Source organism: Plectropomus leopardus, chromosome 4, assembly GCF_026936395.1.
Source record: "Plectropomus leopardus strain MGB_pleo_1.0 chromosome 4, ASM2693639v1, whole genome shotgun sequence".
NCBI classification, from domain to species: domain Eukaryota; kingdom Metazoa; phylum Chordata; class Actinopteri; order Perciformes; family Serranidae; genus Plectropomus; species Plectropomus leopardus.
Window position 1 is genome coordinate 11,329,554 of NC_142179.1, and position 20,600 is coordinate 11,350,153.

General features: G+C 38.8%; 1 protein-coding gene across 4 annotated transcripts in view; it reads left to right on the plus strand.

Annotated features, from left to right (window-relative positions):
- Positions 1-20,600, plus strand: part of arl15a (ARF like GTPase 15a) — a 135,827-nt gene that overhangs the window by 47,188 nt on the left and 68,039 nt on the right. For all 4 annotated transcript variants that reach the window (XM_042487491.2, XM_088076538.1, XM_088076537.1 and 1 more), the window contains exons 2-3: positions 5,839-5,983; positions 7,485-7,544. In XM_042487491.2, the coding sequence (XP_042343425.1) occupies positions 5,839-5,983; positions 7,485-7,544 (205 nt within the window). The remainder of the gene's footprint in view (positions 1-5,838; positions 5,984-7,484; positions 7,545-20,600) is intronic.

Genomic DNA, 20,600 nt, shown 5'->3' on the forward strand with positions numbered 1-20,600 from the left:
TTATACTGATCGAGTTTCCCCCCGATCCGAGTCATTTGAAATCTACTGTTTTCCAGTCCCTATCAGATACTTGCACTTACTTCGATAAGACAGCTGCACAGTGCACACTTCAAGTAGTTTAAAGTTGTGAAATGTAATGCAATACATGGAAAATATCTGCATCCATACATACATTTTTTTACAAAATAACAAAATAAACAAACTAAAAATATTTTATATGGCTCTTATCACAATTCCACTTAGTGCAGCATTTGTTTTTTTTTAATGAAATGACAAAGTAAACGACCAATCTGGATTTTCCGGACCGATACAGATCATGAATAGTTAATGAGACGATAACCGATATGTGGAACCGATATGCATTTACAATAAAAATGAAAATCTTTCTGCCAATATTTAGAAATGGGAATGTAACAAACTCTAGCACAAAACTTTGTTTAAATACCTTGTGCAAATGTTTAACCAAAACGGAGGCTTTCAACATCATATACAGCAAATTCACAGCAACTTTTTTTCATAAAGTGAAGTGAAAATGTATTTTTTAAAAATGAATAACGTTTTATGAAGTAAAAGTTCCACTTTTCAATTAATTAATTTTATTGGTGATCATTATAATAAAACACCGATAGAGATAATTGGCAAAATGCCAAATCATGGCTCCGATAATCAGCCAGGCCTATAATCCGTTGACCCCTACTATAAATGAGTAATATAATCACAATTCCTCTTCAAAATTATATTTAAACTTAAGCATTCCCAGTCAAAACAAATAAAAATCAATAACAATTCTGCTCATTACAGCATTGTAGTAAAACTAGTTGACTAGAAAGGACCAACAAAAAATTCAGTTCCACTTAAAGTGGTGTAGCAGCTGAAGTTGAACATGAAAAATAATCAGTTTCTTCTTATTTGGTGTAGCAGCTTTATAATAAAACCTGAATATCTGCTGCAAGTCATGCTCTCTGTTTATGAGACCTGTGTGAAGGCAGATGTAAACAAAGGATCAGGCAGGGCGTGTGCTCAAGATAACTAATCCCAATCAATAAAAAAAACGCGCCAGCCGGGCTGGATACCGATCAGGACATCCCTAACACAAATACTGGTAGACCAGCAGTGGTGCCTTCTTCAGCTCCTGTTCTTGTGTGCTTGAGCTCTGGTCCGCTGCCAGGAGGCCCAGTTATGTCACCCATTAAATGTCTTGACATCTTTTTCAAACTGGAGGCCTGTGGGGGCTGTTTTTTCTTCTTTCTGTCATGTATCTTTTAAGGAGACATTCATCTAAAAAAAAAAAAAAACAAAAAAAAAAAACACAGCCTGGCTATGTCTTCAGTGATATTTATATTCAGCATTCATTTACATATAGCCTAGCTAATCAGCTTTCACAACAACAGTGAGGTAATGTCTCGGCGGGTCTTTCAGGGAAGCACAATTAAAACATGTCCAATCCTATAAGTGGCAGCCAATCAATAAAATCTAGGAATGGCAGACTTTTATGGAGAGTGTTTTGGCAAGGGGTTGTTAGTTTTTATTTGTTTTCTTTTGCCCTCTTTTTAATGCCCAGATGGCCTCATAGTAGCATTTAAATAGTAGCCTTAATAAACAAGGAAGTAAAGCTGACAATCCCTCAATAGGCACATGTTTTTCTATGTGACAGCACATGTGAGAATATTTTTAGAACTCCATCACTTCCAGCTTGTCTGTAAATCACTCAAACAACATTTAGGGAACTGTTGACTGTGTATGTTGAATTCAATTTCCAGTTTTAATCTCAGCTGTTGGTCTGGATGCCTCGCAGAGATTTATAGAGGTAGTCATCATCGGGCGGTCTCATTTGAGCCCTGAGTCTCAGTGACACAGCACACAGACTCGCAGATCGTCGAGTGTGTGGTTGACAGGGAGGGGCGAGGTAAGCAAAGGCCTTTGGACATATTTATTTTTCTCCTGTGAGCCTTTTGACCAAACTTGCCTCGTCAATCTTGTGCTGTCAAGGAGGGCCAGAGGTGGGTGCTCCCATCTCTCTGTCTCTCACAGGGGCCACTGTGTGCAGAGGGACCCCGGGGTCACGCTCAGGATGCTCTTTTGGTTGTGAAATCTGCACTGTACGTGGAGGGAGAGGCGGTGGGAGTTGTCCTGTCTGTCTGCTCTCACATGGCGAGGCAGCAACCCTCTGATAAATTTTACAAAAGGGTTAATAAATAGCAATGTCATAGAAACTTAATAACTTTTTAAAAGGTCGTTATTTATCCAACAGAGTGTAACAAAATTTCAGTGTACAATTTAACATATACAAATAAAACAATAAAAAAAGTCAGGGGGATATTACATCAAACAAAAATATAGTAAGACAAACGAATATCCAGTGTCTTGAGAGCATTTTTGTTAGTTGAATCAGTGAGTAGTGCTTTGAGGGTTTCAGTTAATATCCCTCAGAAAAGCAACAATATATGTTTTTTTATTGCTAAACTTACATTATTGTATGACGTACTTTGTTAAAATCATTACAAAATTAATTATAAAGAATGTTTTATCTTCTTTTCTTGGGTAATTGAGGATGCTTAACACTCTATTTTCCCCCCAAAATTTACTTTTTTACTTTAACGATATGGTCCGTGATAATTTAGGCAAGCAAATTAGGGCTGGGCGGTATGGGCCTAAAATAATATAACAATATTACAGCGTATTTTTGCGCTAACAATATTCTTGCCAATAAGACAAAAATGCTTAAAGATATTTCACTAGTAATTCTAAAAACAACAATTACATAATATATATAGTATTATAATAATATTAAAATTATTGAAGTTTTATATGTCAGCATAAAAGTAAGAGTTTGCCTGCAGATATTCAGTAAAAACTAAACAAAAACTATCTCTAATTTCTTTAGTTTGTAAACAACAGCAGAAACTCAGATTCTGCATAGAATATAAATAGTACAATAAAGTAACATCAACTGCAAATTCTGAATCTTAATAGTACCTGAATACCTTAAAATATACCATTTGATGTAGCGTAAGTGATTGGCAGGGTAGTACTTATGAATATTTATGAAGAACACTTGCTTAACCTTATTCACAATTGAGGAGGAAGCATCCGAACCTTCTTCATTTACAAATCAGTTCCAATATGCAGTGACATGAGGAATAGAGACAACATTGCGCTGAAAAAGGGCATGTATGGCTCTTAGCGTTTTGGGGACGTGGCGAGCAACTTCACAGCTACACCAGTTCCCCATTCGCTCCATCTCAACCCCTCTGAAAGATCATCTGTCAGTTTGGGGGATTGACAGCTGACGGGCAGATTTCACCCTCTGCCGAAGTCTTTACATGTAGCTTCAGGGCAGGTAGGTGACGAGGGGTAGAGAAGAGGGAAAGGAAGAAAATAAAATGACCTCATCAGACCAAGTTTTTACATGTGTTCCTGCATCTGACGCGCGTGTGTTTCTGATCTTACCATTTTTCTGGAAGAGGAGAATGTTTCCTGTTTGAGCAGACTGGCGGGTTCACCTAGGAGTCGGGGGGGTCGGGTTGCTCAGTCGACGTCTGGTTCTGTTGAAGCAGATTCCCCACATCTCCATCAAACGGCAGCTCTGTTTTGGCACGGCTCTGAAAACTGACCCTGGTGGTCACTGATGTCTGGGGGTATGCGGAAGAATCGAGGCTGCGACTCTTTGCTGCTCTCTTGTTCCTCTCCAATATGAAAGATGGTTTAAAGACATCCCTGCTACTCTGAGGAAAATCCATTGTTCATTTTGCTTCATTAATCTTAAGAAGTTTCCAGTTAAAATTACATTTCCAATTGGAATTCTTGTAGTCTTGTACTAAACAGAGTTCCCACACGCATTAAAAACCTGGAAAAGTCATGGAATTAGCAGAAAAATATTGAAAGTATTGGAAAAGTCATATAATTTATGTTGTGTTCAATGAAATTGTCACAGTAATCTTCTTATGTAACATAACAGCAAACTTATTTTCTGTAGCTGTTGACTGAATGTAGCTCTAATATGCACTGAAATGTTTTATTCACCATCACGTACGTTTCTTTGTTTTCTGCCCGTGTTGCCCGCTCGTTGAAATTATGTTTGAATACAGGTTGAATCTGGTATGTTTAAAAAACGCCAGGCAAGTAAGGAAAGAAACAAATTATTAAATTAAATTAATTTTACTCATGAAAATGCGTGGGAACCCTGACTAAATCTTGAACATTAGCAGAAAGAATACAGAATGTTTGTTGGTTCTATCATTTGTTTGCGTCTCCACTGAGGTAAGAGTTGTAATGGCACGCCCAGGCGCACCTGGAGAATGTGCGCACAGATGTGCAGCAGTTGGTGTACACTTGTGCGTGTGTTTTCCTTCCTGTCAGAGTCTTTGATTGAACAGAGTAGCAGTGTGTTGCACAGGGTCGTCCCCTGACAAGAGCAGTAAGCAATCTTGCGTTGATGTTCTTCCACCTGAAATGTGATATAGTAGATGGGAATGAGTGTGTGCGTGTGTGTCTGTGTGTGTCTGTGTGTGTCTGCCCTGCCTTGTCCAGACTGGTTCCTGTCTTGCTAATAAAAGAGATCTCTTTTTAGTTTTGGATACTGATCTCCCCACACAAGTTTAAAGATCTCATTCACGGTTCACACTGCATTTGCCCCTTAATGTCTCACAGCAGGCCCTCAGTCCCAGGCCGTGATTCATGGAGTGACAGGTCTGACTCTGGCCGCCACAAGGGCCCAGTCAGACGGGGTCCACACACAGACACTGCAGACAAAAACATGTCGCAGCAGTGCTCAGCTGCATGCGTCTATATACTCGCTCTATTCTCTTTCACATATTTTTGTCATGTAGACCTTTAATCCATATGACATGAATACATAAAGTTATAAAAGCAAAGCATCTTGTGGTTTTATTATTTGTCATTGCTCTGTCTTTTTAAAAATTCTTTCTGGTGGGACGCGGTTAAACATTTTGCTCCTCTTACATCAACTGACAATCTGGATGTGTTTCATAGACCAGACCCGTTATGTGACGAATTGTAAGGTTTTCTGCTTCATCATATGAATACAGCTGTGATATAAGAGTCTATACTAAATCATTTTAAAGGGATAGTTCATTCTAAAATCCAAAATACATATTTTTCTTTTTTGCCTGTAAAGCTATTCATTAATCTAGATTGTTTTGGGATGATTTGCTGAGTGTTGGAGATATTTCCTGTGGAGATGTCTGCTTTCTCTCCAATATAATGGAACTAGATGGCACTCTGTGTGTGGTCTATAAACAAAACAAAACAACAACAAAAAAAAAACAAAACAGCAGTGTCTCTTTCCAGAAATCGTGGCCCCAGTACACAAGAACATCCACAGACCTTGTTATGAGCAGTTTGATGTAGGAACTATTTTCTCTGTGCTGAACAACTCTCGGGAAATGTATCACTGCGCAGAAGAAAAAAATACATAAATATAAATAAGTTATTCAAAACAAAACAAAGAAAACTGTGCATACAAAACAGTCCATATTCCTACATAGATATGCACCACAGTCTACCTTGATCTACAAGCAGCCGATTAGTTTGAACACCACATTGAAGTGCCATCTAGTTCCAGTATGTTAGAGAGAAGTCAGATGTCTCTACGGCCGAGATCTCCAACACCCGGCAACTCACACCAAAACAATCTGGATTTATAGATAGCACTACAGGTAAGAGGAAAAATCCATAATTTTGTTTTTTGAGCTGTCCCTTTAAAGGCAGAACTTGTTGTAATTCCAATTGTATAGTTGCTATTGCCACCGCACCTGCATTAGTGGCATTTGGTATATTTTCAAATTAACAATCATTGTTTTGTTTGTTTTGTTTTAGTGTTTCCGGGCACTGTGCTGTAAAGGACCCCCGCCACCGAGACCAGAGTATGACGTCGTGTGTATTGGCCTGACAGGTGCTGGAAAGACCAGCCTGCTCTCACGCCTCTGTAGTGAGGGCAGCGACGGCATCGTTCCCACAACAGGTACGTGCACATCGCATCCATCGTTTGGAAAGAGAGCATTCCTTCAGAGTAAAAACCCAAATTAAATAGAAGAACTCGCTCTCCTCGAATATACGCATCTTCATTCCCTCACATGCGTTCTTGCAAGCTTTCCAAGCCTCTCGAGTGCTTTCATGTTTCAAGAACATGTTGTCCTCTGGATTAGAATCATCAGATAGATAATACTGTCCAGGTATTACAGCTCTCCAATAGGGGGAAGCATGTCTTCAGTATGTCTTCCAAAGTCCCAGCGCTCATGCCAGAAACGCTCTGCTGTGTCTCACCAGCCAATACTCAGCTTCTTTCTTCTAGTCAAGTGGGAGGCTGGTGTTAAGTATGTCCAGAAGAGGAGGCTTTAGAGTTAGAACATCATTCTCTTGGTAGTCAGCGCTCTGCTTTCCATATACGCAATGCAATCCCTCAAGGACTCTGACATTCCTTTTTCCTCCCCTGGCTTTGTCAGCAGTCAGCTTTGAGCTGTTGCAGAAGTTCTATTTTAGATTTAGTCATTGTGCACTTTTACCAGTAGAAGCTAAATATAATGTTATTCCCAAAAGTGCATCCGGTAACCGCCAGTGTGTTTGTCTCTGTGGCAGGGGCTGGTTCAAGGGACTGAACACCTGTCTGCGTCTGCTGCTGAGCAGGCCTTAATAGATAAAATATGCCGATTAGTTTCCTTAGCAGGGAATTATTTTAGCACACTTCTCTGAAATGAGATTTAGCTGTCAGCACAGTCTGTGTCTGCCAACATCTAGAGAGAGAAGATCATGATGAACAATGAGGAGGAAGTCTCCTGCGGTTACCCCCACTTCTTACCTCATGATTTTGCACTGTCGTAATGTACTTAAAAACCACATTTAGCAGTTAATTCAGATGTTTAGAAAATCATAATCGTTTGTCTGCCCCATCTCTCCTCCTGTTTGTGAATGTTTCCAGGAAAGGAGTTCCCACCAAGACAATTTAGCATAATTTGAGCAGCTTTAAATCTTTTCCTTCAGTGGGTGTCTTTACTATTTCCCACCGTATGCAACCGCAGAAACAAACCACGTAATACATGGTAGCACTTTAGCCATTAGTTCTATCCTCCTTTAACTCCAACGTAGAACAAAACACTTTTCTGTTTAGCTTTTCTTGTTTTTCTGTTTTGCTTACCCGGACCACACAAAGTGTTATTTTCTTTCGTTTTTATAACACAAATATGCTGTCAGTCCTCTGTGTGTTTACCAGCTGGTGGTTTGGAAAAGGTACACTAAATATCCGGAGGGAAACTAAATGATGGAGTGGAACTTTTTTAAAGTCAAATTTCTTTTAGACATATTCTCACTATTAAAAAAAAGCAATCTAGCCAACATTCCTCAACATGTATTCCCATCTCTCCTAACATGTGCCGTCCACACACACACACACACACACACACACACACACACAAACACAGGTTTCTTTATGTCATTACAATGATGGATTTTCATCTTTTTCCCCTCAGGTTTCAGCATCAAAGCAGTGCCATTTCCAAATGCCATCTTGAATGTAAAAGAACTTGGAGGTAAGAAACAGAATGTAAAGCTGTCAGAATTTAATTTGAAAATTCCTTTTTTTTGTCACTAAAAACCCACACTGTGAATGTCAGTATATCTGTATTAGATGAAATATAGCTACCTAGTTGTTTCATTTTCTTGTGGTCAAACATAGACATTAGCAGGTTCATCAGCTTCACCCCAGCAAAAACTGCATTAAAAACACAATACAGCAAAACAAAAACCTTTTTAAATCTACAATGGAATATTTTTTTGAAAACAGTTGCAAGTAGAGTATACTGAGTTGCTGTTTCTTTGCAGCTTAACATATTATTATATATAATAAAATGTTTATTATATAGTTACATTGTTTAACTCATGACAGGCTTCCTAGTCAGTATGTTAAAATATAAAACTTGATTTGAGTAATTTCTGAGTCTGTATGACTATGGAAAAATAGAAAAAAAGACTTTGGAGGGAAAATATTTCTGTTCACAGACTATTGCCCCTATTCTGTTTTCCAGAATAAAAAAAATTCTAAAAATAAATTTGTCATACAAGCCGAATGTTTTTCATGGCCCTTGGAGCAGGCAGCCAGTGCTGTGTGAGAGCGCAGGCGGAGTAAGTTGATGGTGTAGAAAAAGCAAGGCAAGAAGTATAGCGTGCGACTGAACGCACTCACACACACAGAGCTGCGTGTTTGCGTGTGTCAAAGTCTGCAAAACAGTTATGCACCAACATGTGCCTTACTACTAAACCACATCTGGACATCTGCAACCAAATTAATTTGAGAGAAAGTGCAGCATTATCTTTGAATTGCATACATAGGATCAGTGGTGGGATGTAACGAAGTACATTTACTCAAGTACTGTACTTAAGTACAAATTTAAGGTACTTGTACTTTACTTGAGCATATCTTTTCATGCCACTTTATACTTTTACCCCATCACATTTCTGAGGGAAATATTATAACTTTTTACTTATTACATTTATCTGACAGTTGTAGTAACTAGTTACTTTACAATTCAGATTTTTGCATAAAATATGATATATATATATATATATATATATATATATATATATATATATATATATATATAATATAAATAAAAATACCAAAAAAATTATAAAAGTACAGCTGAAATTATTAGTTGATTGATCAATATGCCAGTTGACAGAAAATGAATTGCCAACTACTTTCTATAAAAATTTCTTTTTTTTTTTTTAAATTTTTTGTTTTTACATCTTCCTGCATTAGATACTTTTACTTTGAATACTTTAAGTACATTTTCTTAATTATATTTACTTACTTTTACTTAATAACATTTCCAATGCAGGGCTTTTACTTGTTACAGAGTATTTTCACAGTGTGGTATTAGTACTTTACGTAAGTAAAGAAACTGCATACTTCTTTCACCATTGCAGAGGATCATAAACAACAAAAAAATATTAAGCTTGTCAGAACATGTATGAGATGCGTGATGATGTAGTTATCAGAAAAGGAAACAGGCTATCTTTGCTATGTAAGAAAACCTTTATGGCAGCGTTCATCGTTGTTTTTATGGACACAATGAATAAACAAAGGTGCACAGATGATGGGAAAATTTTTAATTCCTCTTGAGTTATTGTTGATAAAAGAGATCAAAAATATGGGGGGGGGGGCAATAACAGTATATTATTTAATTAGTATGATAAGGCAGGATAAGGAAATTGATACAAGTATACGGAGCATCGGTTAGTTTACTTCCTGTCTGGGCTGACATGTTTGACACTGGAACATCATCCAGCTCTTTGAGGTCATTATTTTACGTTTTGTTACAATCTATTTCATTAGTTTGTCTCCACCAAAACGTCACTCTGACATCTTTCTCTCAGTATGTGGGTGAGGTGTTTTCTCTGTTGGTAAAGCTACTGCTTTGCTCTAAATCACAAATCTAAATTACCTAAATGTGCAGATTAGGTTAAAAACATGTCTCTTTATACACAATAAAACAGATGTCGTCAGATCTCTAAGTATTAACTGTTTACACAGATAACTGCGTACACCACGGATGCAAAAGCATGTTTGTTTTTATCTCCAGTGGCATCACACCTTTCGGTCACAGACTGACATTTGTGTACAGACGTCAGGCCTGTTAGTGTTTTTTGAAGTGGCTGTACAATCTGCACCCTGTTATTCCTGGAAATGTACAGCATTCGAGGAGGCCGTTTAATAAGCACAGATGAGGGATCTTGAGGTGGAGATACGTAAACAGAACAAAAGCAGCGGGAGGCTTCCAGTCCTTAAAGGGAGAGTGATAAATCAGTGCTGTGCCTGCTCTGATGAGCAAAAATATATGGTTTTGTTGAGAGTTCAAATAATTTATGTTGTTTTCCGCCTGGAATTGGCACATGACAGGTGCAGCGCATGTTTTGAGGGCTCACCCATCCTAGCCTCCTGAGAAGATGAAAAACATTCAGACAAACACACACACACACACACACACACGCACACACACACACACACACACACACACACACACACACACACACACACACACACACACAAAGAGGCACCGGGGGACCACCAACGAGGGTGCTACCAAATTTGGACAGGGCGCATTAGGGGGTTTTGAAAAGAGGTTTTTCTGGATTGGTTCAAAGCCAGTCTGGTGGGACATTATCGTGGTTGGAAAAACACTGGTCCCATGGATGACATGTTTGATTTAGATAAGTTAGTATAGGCTGCCGCCACAGTAAAGGATGATGAAACCTGCTCTCTTTTTCTCTTTGCCCTCCTGCTCGGTGCGTTACTCCCCTGCTCCTTTTCTTGTAAATACACAGCACAAGAATTTGAGCGATTTATGGTGCCATCCGTTATGGATGGGTTGGACTGGGTAAAAACAAGCACATGATGTTTTCACGCTTCCAGTGACTTGTCTTTTTTTTCTTTTGGTGCACAGTGTCGGATTTTTGTTTCTGTCTGTGGTGAAATATATACAACTCTTTTTTTTTTTTCTTTTGGCTGAATAAAAGCGTACTCATCTTGTTCCAAATGTATATGACGTAAATGTGGAGTCAGGAGAGTTGGTGCTCTTGCATAATGTTCCAGTCAGTTTTCATAACACGGCTTTTAAATCGTTTTCTGATTAAAGCAGCTCCTTTCCGCACTGTTTGTTACTTACTCAACTCTTCCCATTTCTGTCAGTATTCTTTTTTTCCTCCCCTTTCCCTATGGCTTTAAAACAAGCAAACTTGTCCGGTTTAGTTCTATGTTATTTTGCACTGCATCAATGATGCAGAAAAATGATACAAGATATGACGCACAGACGTCAGAATTCCTGACCCCAAAAAACTTGTTTTACACAATACCTTTGTGGCTTGTTCTTTTCGCTCAGTCTTGACTAAGGCAAGGAAAGAAGTGCTTGTTGAGGAATAACGCAAAGAAGTGAAGCACTTTCCATGTATTCCATTCCTCTCCCACAGAAAGCCCATTGAATGTCAATGAGGTATTCTCCCTTTACAGTAACAAATGTAAAGCAGGTCTTGCAGGTGACCTGAAGTACCGGAGGTCGGAAACACGCTTATAAATTAACTATTTGTCAGTATTTGCTCCTTTTATTACAGCAAGGAGGGCACTTAAATACATGGAATCCTTTCTCACAAAAGCCCAAGACATCACTTTTTATATGCGGTTATTCTATCCTTGCTGTTCGCTTGGCAGGGCAAGCCTGATTGTTGCTCAACTCATTTCATCGGGGAGATAAAAGCGGTTTGAGCTGAACAAGAAGAAGGCACATGGGAAACAAGCGAGTGTGAGGGTCAACACTTTTTGGCATGCAGAAGAATCTTGCATATAGCAAAGAGCAGAATGACCCTAACATGGCACATGGAGTTGTGTTAGGAGCCAGGTCTCCTTTCTGTTATTAAATGTTGCAGTCTTTGAACTAAGAGTGCTCCGATCAGGATTTTTGGGCCAGTTATCGAACTCAGGTTGCTGGAAGCAGGGTCGGCCAATACCAGGAGGGTCTGTTTGAAGCCTTGTATTTATTGTGTAGCAATATTTATTTATTTAAGCATTCTTAACAACATTGTGTCTTAGAGACACAATCTAAACCCTAGCAGCCTGCATTCTGTTATTGGGAGCATCATAGCGCTTAAAAAGTGTAACTTTAAAATGAAATAAAACATGCAAAAGCATAATAAAAGCTCAATGTACACAATACATCAAGTGAGAACAATAAATTACATTACGCAATACAATATACATTGGCAACTAATGTTAATTATTTCAGCTTTTTTTTAGTTTTATTTCTATGTGAAATGTTTCTTTTTTTAAAATCATATTATGTCATATTTTAGGTATGTTATTTAATTGACTAAAAGTCTGGGCATTTGAGTCTTATCTGTGTCAAAGAAAACTGTAACTATTTTAGTCTTTTAGTCATCAAATTATATTGAATATCTTAGTCACTCTAGTCTAGCCAAAACCAATAATATTGTGAATTTAGTCAGACTTATAAGATTTTATCTAATCAGTATCTGATGAAAAACACAAGTCAAATCATTACTTGCCCTGCTACATTTTCACATCAGCTTGCCCCACAGATAACCGACACCCGACACAGTCTCTCTCTCTCTCTCTCTCTCTCTCTCTCTCTCTCTCTCTCTCGCTCTCTCTCTCTCTCTCTCTCTCTCTCTCTCTCTCTCTCTCTCTCTCTCTCTCTCGCTCTCTCTCTCTCTCTGGCATCAGTTGTTTTGCATCCTCTGACCTAAACCTCTTCATAGACACCACAGATCCAGTTTAGAATGAATATCACCCTTACTTTGAACCTATGTAAGTGTGGTTGACTGTAGCTTGTACAGTTACTAAGCCTGGTAATGCATTTTAACTCTCCCTGCCCGGAGTGCACTGGGCCAGATTGTTATAAGCGCAAGCTGTCCTTTAAACCAGAGGCACAAAGCAGCTTAGGTGCAGACGACTCTGATGTATGGTGCCTGTGATGACTCAGACCTGGCTGCACCTTGGTCTCACTCATACGTTTGTCATTGAGGTCCCTGCTGTCTTGTTTTAATTTGTTTTCTTTCTTATCTTCACCTCTGTTTTCTGTTTCCTCTCCCATCCACTCTTCTCTCCACCTTTGCTTCCGGATTGTGCTATTATTTTTGTGCTCTCTCTGTCTCTCTTTCTGCCTCTCTTTCAATCTTCATTCCTGTCAAGCTCTCCTTGCTTATTGATTTGAACACGTCTGGTGGTGATAAAGCACACTGCCTTTCCGTCATTATCAGGCACGACTTTTCTGTCTTACCATTTAGGGTGTTTACATGCTTGTGATTAACCTAGTTATTGTCAGCTTTCTGCAGGTCCCTGATTTCTTAGATGTAATGTAAGTGAAAAATCTAGTTCCCTTAACCCTTAAAAAATGATTGTTGTTTGTGTGATTCTGTATTAATAGGTCTGAAACAAGACATATTATAACTACAACATTCATTCTTTTTGTAGCAGAACGCTTAGGCTTCCATCTTCCATTTCATAACATTGAACACTCATGATGACGTCATTGTGTTACGTTACCTGCGGTGCAAAAATGTGCATTGGCACCAGAGGAATGAATGATGAATCCATCACAATGCCTTTGCACTCTGCTTGTAAAAGTGCGTATATCGAAAAAAATGTACCTAGTTCAAATCCCTTATGGGGTGTGACACAATTTCAATACATTAATCAGTTATTATATTTTACTGACTCACATAACACTTAAGCTTAGGCTCTACAGATTCAACAGATATGAAGTATTTGAAGACACTCCCAAGAAATTACATTAAATTAAGCAAAAATATCACTATAGGCGTTGGCAGACCATTTCTAATGCTGAGTTCAAAGGGTTAATTGCAGTTAAGGATTAAGAAAAACACAGTGCATACAACTAAATTCTTCCTTAAGAAACTCTGTTTGTATTTAACACACATGTATTTTATGTCAAAAGTATTGTAGTGACAGCAGTGTGGCAGGATAAAAGAGCAAAACAACTAAACCTAAAGTCGAGCTGAAGCTTAAGCTGAAACGAATAAGTCAAAAAAAATGGGTTTCCACAGCTGAGCAGCAGATTATTTGTACACGCTAAAAGACCAGCTGTGTGGTCTCTCACCACGGAGTCTGTCCTTTGTTTGAGCCATCATCAAGTTGCAGTGTAACTTCTCACTAACGGACATTAGACATTTCAACCTTGGTTTAATATTGTAGAGGATGGTATAGAAATCCAGGTGGAAGATCATGTTGTTCTCTAAAGGCACTCTGCACACTGCCACAGCAAGGAAAAATCACCTGTACCTGTACCGTGTATTACTGACTTACTTAGAAGTAATCTACAAATTCATTCTGGAATCAAACAGATACCCAGAGAGAATTGTACAGTTTCATTTTAAGATTCCCAGCATGAAGAGATGAAACCACCATTCATTTAATCAGCGGAGCAGCAACTCTGCAGCAAAACTGTGCATCGACATTATAAAACGAGTACTCCCTGTACTAATTTAAGTAAAGCGAAATGAAGTCTTTTCAGTTTTGTCGACATTTAGAGTTTTGCATCTGCCGATCTTCTGTCTGACAGGGATTTGGTGCCCAGCTGGTGCCAGGTACGGGGATTAGGTGGGAAGGGCAACTCCGGGGACACAGGGAGGAATCTATTAAGTGTGTGCATGAGTGTGTGTGTATATGTCTGGACAGTGACATGACGTCAAGTCTAGACGGGCCATTTCACAGTGTGCATTCATACCACGCAATGACAGCTGATGAAGAAGTGGTTCTAATAATCACCACTCACTGCTGTGGAGGCTTTTGATTTGAAGTAGATATGTGCACATGTAATATTCTTGTTTAGACAGTATTTGTCGCCAGGCTTTACAATACCTTTGTGTTTGCCAGTATTTTGGAAATTAGACCATTACTAAGAACAGATTTGCCTCAAAAAGCCAATTTAAAGGTTTATGTGCTTCAATTTGTAGATGAGCATCTATGTGTGTGCAAGACTATTGATGAACATGTGATGCATGCACTGTGTGTAAATGTGATCATTTTTTTGTACATTTGAACCTGTCACTGCAGATCTTGGTAGGGATGCACCGACTGATTGGCCCCACATCGGTATCGGCCAATATTCACCTTGTTGTTTGCAATTGGCCTAGGGCCCCTTTAAAGTGGGAGACTCGAATCATCATTTGAAGAGCTTCAGTCGACTGAGGTATTTTCTCCTGTGCGGTGTACTTCTTGGGACGTTTTGGTCCTCGGACTTTGCTGCGGAGTGAGTGCTCTTGACTTTCTCGCTACTCTTTGCATTTGCCACATTCACTTTGCGGCATGGAGGGAGAGAGAGAGAGACTGCACCATGAGGTAAAGAAGTGGTGAATTTACAGCTCACAGCAAGTTGATACGATACAGTCTCTGGCTTTTGTTGATATCTAAAAAACTGTTGTTGCACATTAAGGACCTGTCATCAGCGCTGTTAGCTTGTATACTGTGTGACTTGAGTGCCACTGTCACACTGAACATTCTGCAGAGCGCGTTCAGACTTCAAAACTTTGATTGGAAAACAAAACTAACTGCTAAATGCACTATAGTAAAATGCTTTTGAAGCAGATCTTTTAAAAAAGTTAAGATTAAAAGGTATATTATAGGATCAGGATTATAATAACCCCTATTAGTCCTTTAGAACCTGGACATCAGTTTTGTTGTGCCTTGTTCAGATGCCCTTAACAAGCATTTAAACTTGTGGAACCTGAGACATTTGGTTTTGGTGTCTTATGAAAACATGGAGAAGAGGCAATGAGCAACTTGGCAAGAAATGTGCAGAAAGTCGCAAAAAAAAACCCCAAAATGTGACAAGAAAATTGTGTATGCGTGTGTTCGTATATATATATATATATATATATATATATATATATATACTGTGTGTGTGTGTGTATGTATATATATATATATATATATATATATATATATATATATATATATATATATATATATCCCCACTTCTTGGTACATATGTTCCGTCATACACATACAGAAAGCATTTGACGGTGAGCAAGACGCAAGAACATCACAGAAAATGTACCCGTTGTCTGTGACCACCTACAGGCAAAGGAAGTATGCGAGCACGTCTCAGAGCAAAACCACTACATTGTAGTCATGGCAGCCCCAATGTGGTTTATATTACTGTCAAATAGGACCACAGCATGTGCTACTTTGCCCAACCGGGAAGCTTTTTCTATGCGTTGGAAAAGATTTGACCAAAAGTGAAATAATTTGTAAATTGTCTTTTGGGTTTTAAGCAGATGCAGGCAGTTGCAGACGGTTCTGATATTGGAGTTCAGAGACAAACGTGTAACTGATCTCTATTTGAGGCCTCATTCAAGGATATTACCGCGTTTGATGTTGGTTTTTTTTGTTGATAGTGGGTGAATGGTGCATCATGGATACCATAAGGGACAGACCATTAATATCTTGATAATGCATTAGCCAAACCAACTCTTGAAGTTGAAATTTCTAAGTATTGAATTTTAATAATGCATTTGCAAAGTGCTGCGTGAAGTGTGCGATAACAATGAGGACATATACATGTGCTCTTGATATTACAGGGGCACAGCCGCCCATATGTGGGTCGGGTTCAGGGGAATATAAATAGAGAGGCTGTGATGACTAATCATTACATTTTAAACCAGTCACATTACTTCTCTATAACCACAGACAGCTGTGTCAGTCTCAGTGGCACATGACAAAATGGCAATGAGAAGCAGGGGTGCTTGGTCGCAAAGAACAAAAACCAAACTGATCTCAGATATTATGATGTGCAACAAATCTGTAAGCCAGATTTGTCAATTATGTGCATAAACGAGGGGGTCTGATGTGTGTTTGAGACTCGGCCGCACACAGGAACTGTTTACTTAAAAACAGACACTGCTGAGACTGCAGGTTGATGGGTTTATCAACAGCTGAAGTGTTTTCCACCTCACTCCAACTCCAGCCCCAGCTCATTCCTCAATGAAGTAAGCAAACTTTATTACAAGGGGCCTCCCTTGCTGGTCGCAGCTCTCCCTCCCATCACCATATTGTAGCTGTTTTGTTCAGAAAAAAAAAAACACGGTCTGTTTTTCGTTAGGGAGACTTCAAAGAAGGTTGCTTTCAGTTTTTCAACTGAAGAGAATGAAAAAAGACCTGATTAGCAACATGTTTACGTTTTGTTCAAGGTAAAAGCTGGCATAAAGCATGACGATAGGAGGCAGACGTGTGAGAAAGTGCTGTTCAAGCTGACTGTGAATCTGAAACCATACCTGCATCGATGCCCGACAACAAACAGAACGAGCCTCAACAGTAGCCTAATTTAGACCAAATGCAAATAGCGGGTAGTGTGTTTCAACATTGTTGATATTTTTGACATGTAGACCATCACAGGCTGTCAGAAACACCAGCCATTTAACACAACTGAAAGAAAATGTGAATTCAGAGGATGTTCTACAGAAGACTGTCTGCTTTTCATTTTAACAGTGTAATAAAGTAATGTTTGCTTATATTTTGTTGGCAGTTTCCTCAGAGTTTTGTTTATGAATTCATAGTCACAGTTCGGTAAAGACAAATGTAACTTGATCACTGAAACACCATTGCCACTGCAGGCATCTGCTTTTTCCATTCTCTCGACTTCCAGAGAATCTTTAAATTTTACTATTCTCTGTATTTTCACATGTTCTGAGCTACATTTTTTGTCCCTAACCGCTCAATCCATCGTCAAATTGGAGTTTGCCTAAATAGTGATAATCAAATAAATCGCAACAAATATATTTGTAATACATATATTTGTATATAAACAGCCAATGTCCTGCCCCACGTCTGGTCTGACTTCTTTTTCACTGATTGTTGACAGTATTTGAGAAGCTTGAATCTGAGAATTTTGACTATTATTTTTGTACAAAATTGCGCCAATTAATCAATTGATTGACTTATTGCTTTTTGGATAAAATGTCAAAAATAGTGAAGATTTCCTGAAGCCCTAGATGACTTCTCCAAAAAGGTTTTTTCTTGAGCACCATTCCAAAATCCTCCGATAATCGATGTACTGTTACAAAAGACAAGGAAGAGTATCAAGTCTATTAAAAGCTGTATCTAAGAATTACTTGTCATCTTTGATTGAAAAATGACTTAAACAATGAATTGACTATCAAAGTAGCTGCTGATTAAATTTCTGTTGATTGGTTAATCGGCTAATTGTCTCAGCACTAAACACCACAGCGAGATGTTTCACTTATCTTGACCTAAAAAGCACAAAGCTATGTGAATGTTTACTGTCTGACAACACAACTGAGACAGAATCCTAAGAAATATTTTATGGACAGGGAAAATTGCTGCATCAGTAATGAGTGGATGCCCTGGTAAGCGTTTCACATTACAGTGGCCTGTAGCAGTTGGCCGTGCATATGCAATGAATCATCAAATGTCTATGAAGCATCTACACTCATTACGATTCATGTTTCCAAGACCTCTAACCATGCGTACAGATTAAGCATTCATATGCTGTACTGAATAAGTAATCATACTTTAGGTTTCAGCTTGTCTTCCTTTGCTACAGAGAGTTTAAATAGTCATGCTCGGTGTTGAGTGAGAGAGTGAGGGATGGGTGGGGTGGGCGAGGTGTTTTCCTCAGATCGGATTTCCATTCCTTTGATCCCAGAGAGGGTTACACGCTGACGCCAAAAACGGACATACACTTGTTTTTTTCCGCAATGTAATATTGTCAGAATTGTTGAAATTACACAGAAGCAGTGATTAACTTTTTTTTCTCATGCAGAGGGCATAAAAAGACATTTACAGCTACAAATTAGTATTGTGTTTAAGTCATACTGAAACACAATTTATTTGGGCTCTTCTTTAAGTTTACTTGTGTACTGCTTCTATATATAGTCCATTTATGTGTAAAGATATTGTAGATATTTTCAAGAGAGATTTGGTGGAGTTTTATGGGATATGCAGCTGTGGTTCAGAGGGAGAGCGGGTCATCCTCAATTTGGAAGGTCAGCAGATCGAATCGTGGCTCCCTCAGTCAACATGTCGAAGTATCCTTGGGCAAGATACTGAACCCCAAATTGCTCCTGATGCTGCATCATTGGAGTGTGAGTGCCTGTGAAAGGTGACTGAGTAGCAGGTGATACGATGTATGGTGGCTTCGGGCCACCAGTGTGTGAATGTGTGTTTGAATGTAAGGTATGTAGTGTAAAAGCGCTTTGAGTGGTGGGAAGACTTGAAAAGTGCTATGCAAGTGCAGACCATTTACCATTCAATGAACAATCTGCCCAAACACTGGTGGTAAAAAAAATATTTTTTTTGCCTATTCCCCCCAAATAACTCAAGAGAAAATACACTATAGCTGGTGAACCTTTTTGTATCACTTTTTAATAACTCAAACAGAGACTAAATCCATCATGGAAAAGAAAAAAACATTGATTTCTTTGGCCAAGGTTAGCCTCAGTAGACATTTATGTAATGCAGCCACAACATATGTTTTATGACATTTTGTCCTGACCGGAAATTGTTGCCCTCTTGCCATTACTAACATCCAGGTCCACCAAGTCCAGGAAAGGATGTTGATGGTTATTCTGGAAAATAAAATTTCTGACTTGAGTTAGAGGCAGACATAAGATGTATATGAAACAGTACAGTGTCGCAGGTTCGATTCCCCCCCCCCCCCCCCTTTACAGGGTTTTTTTTGTGGGGAGGCAAACTGATTTGTGATAATGGGCTTTATAAATAAAATGGACTTGACTTGATTTGACTCCCCTTTCACATTTGATCTGTCCCATCTAATAAAGGCAAAAACCCCCAGGAAATAATCTTAAAAATGGATAAATATATTGGTATAATGATTGAACTTTAAAAAGTGAATGACTGCATACTCTGCTGGAGCACCAAGAAAGAAATCAAACTGACTTAGTCAAAAAAAGTGCATGAAAAAGATCATATCAAGAGAGGAAGGGTGGGGAAGGCCCACAGAAACTGCTTATTCATAAGGCCCAGGTTTTTTTGTGCTACATCCATGCTTGACAGGGTCAGTAAGAGAAATGACTTTCACTGACGTGCTATTTTTACCGCGTGCTGCACTGTTGACATTAATTTAATTGCATCTCAGTGAAAACTTTAAGTATCAAACATGCTTTTTAAAATTATTTCATTTCAAGCTTTATGCAGAGCTACATCAAAGTATTGACGTGTTTGAAAAGTGGAAAGGAAGGCAGAAAAATGAGCTCAGGAATGAGGTCTTGTTCATAGTGCACTTATTTGATTAATGATTTGTAGTAAGGCTGCCAGCATCCCCACAAGAATCATGACGTCATGTTTGGAAAACCTCCCGTCAGGCCAATAGGTGGCAGAAGTTGCCAATGAGATGTGACGGACATTCCACCATTTCCAGGCAAAGATGAGAGAAACTTCCTAGTCAATCTCTCAAGTGCCACTTTGTCTGATAGCTTTCCACTCCAGTGAGAGGTGTGAGTAGAAAGAGTGGGGGAGGAAAGACAGAAGGGAGGAAGGGAGGCAGAGTATGAGGGGAGGGAGGTAAATGTCATTGAGAGCACTTCGTGATGTTTAAACATTTGCCAGCCTCACAGTTCGTCACTTCTTGGCAGTTACCTTACTATGAGCAACAATAACAAAACAACAGTTCACATGATTGCAAAGGAAGTAACCTCACCAGACGGAGGAGGATAATTTTAACCAGAGAAAGTACAACCTCGTAAAATACATGTACTTGCGTATGTGATCAGAGCCTTTGTAGTCGTGTGTATGTGGTGCTGACAAGTTTGGTGAGCATGGAGAAAAAACATTGTTGAATGGTTTTAATGGAAAACATGTTGTGAAAAGGACACAATTCAACTGAGTTACTGGAGTGTAAGTCCAAGAGCACTCAACAAGACAAGTTGTTTTCTTTTTATAATAGGGGATATAAATCTGAAAGTATAATAGCCAATACTGTGTTGACTTGAGTGAAGGGGACTTGTTGATGCACATGGCTGGTTCTTAGTTGTAAAATCTTTCCCCTCCTTCCTGTCTTACTTGAACATCGTAAGGA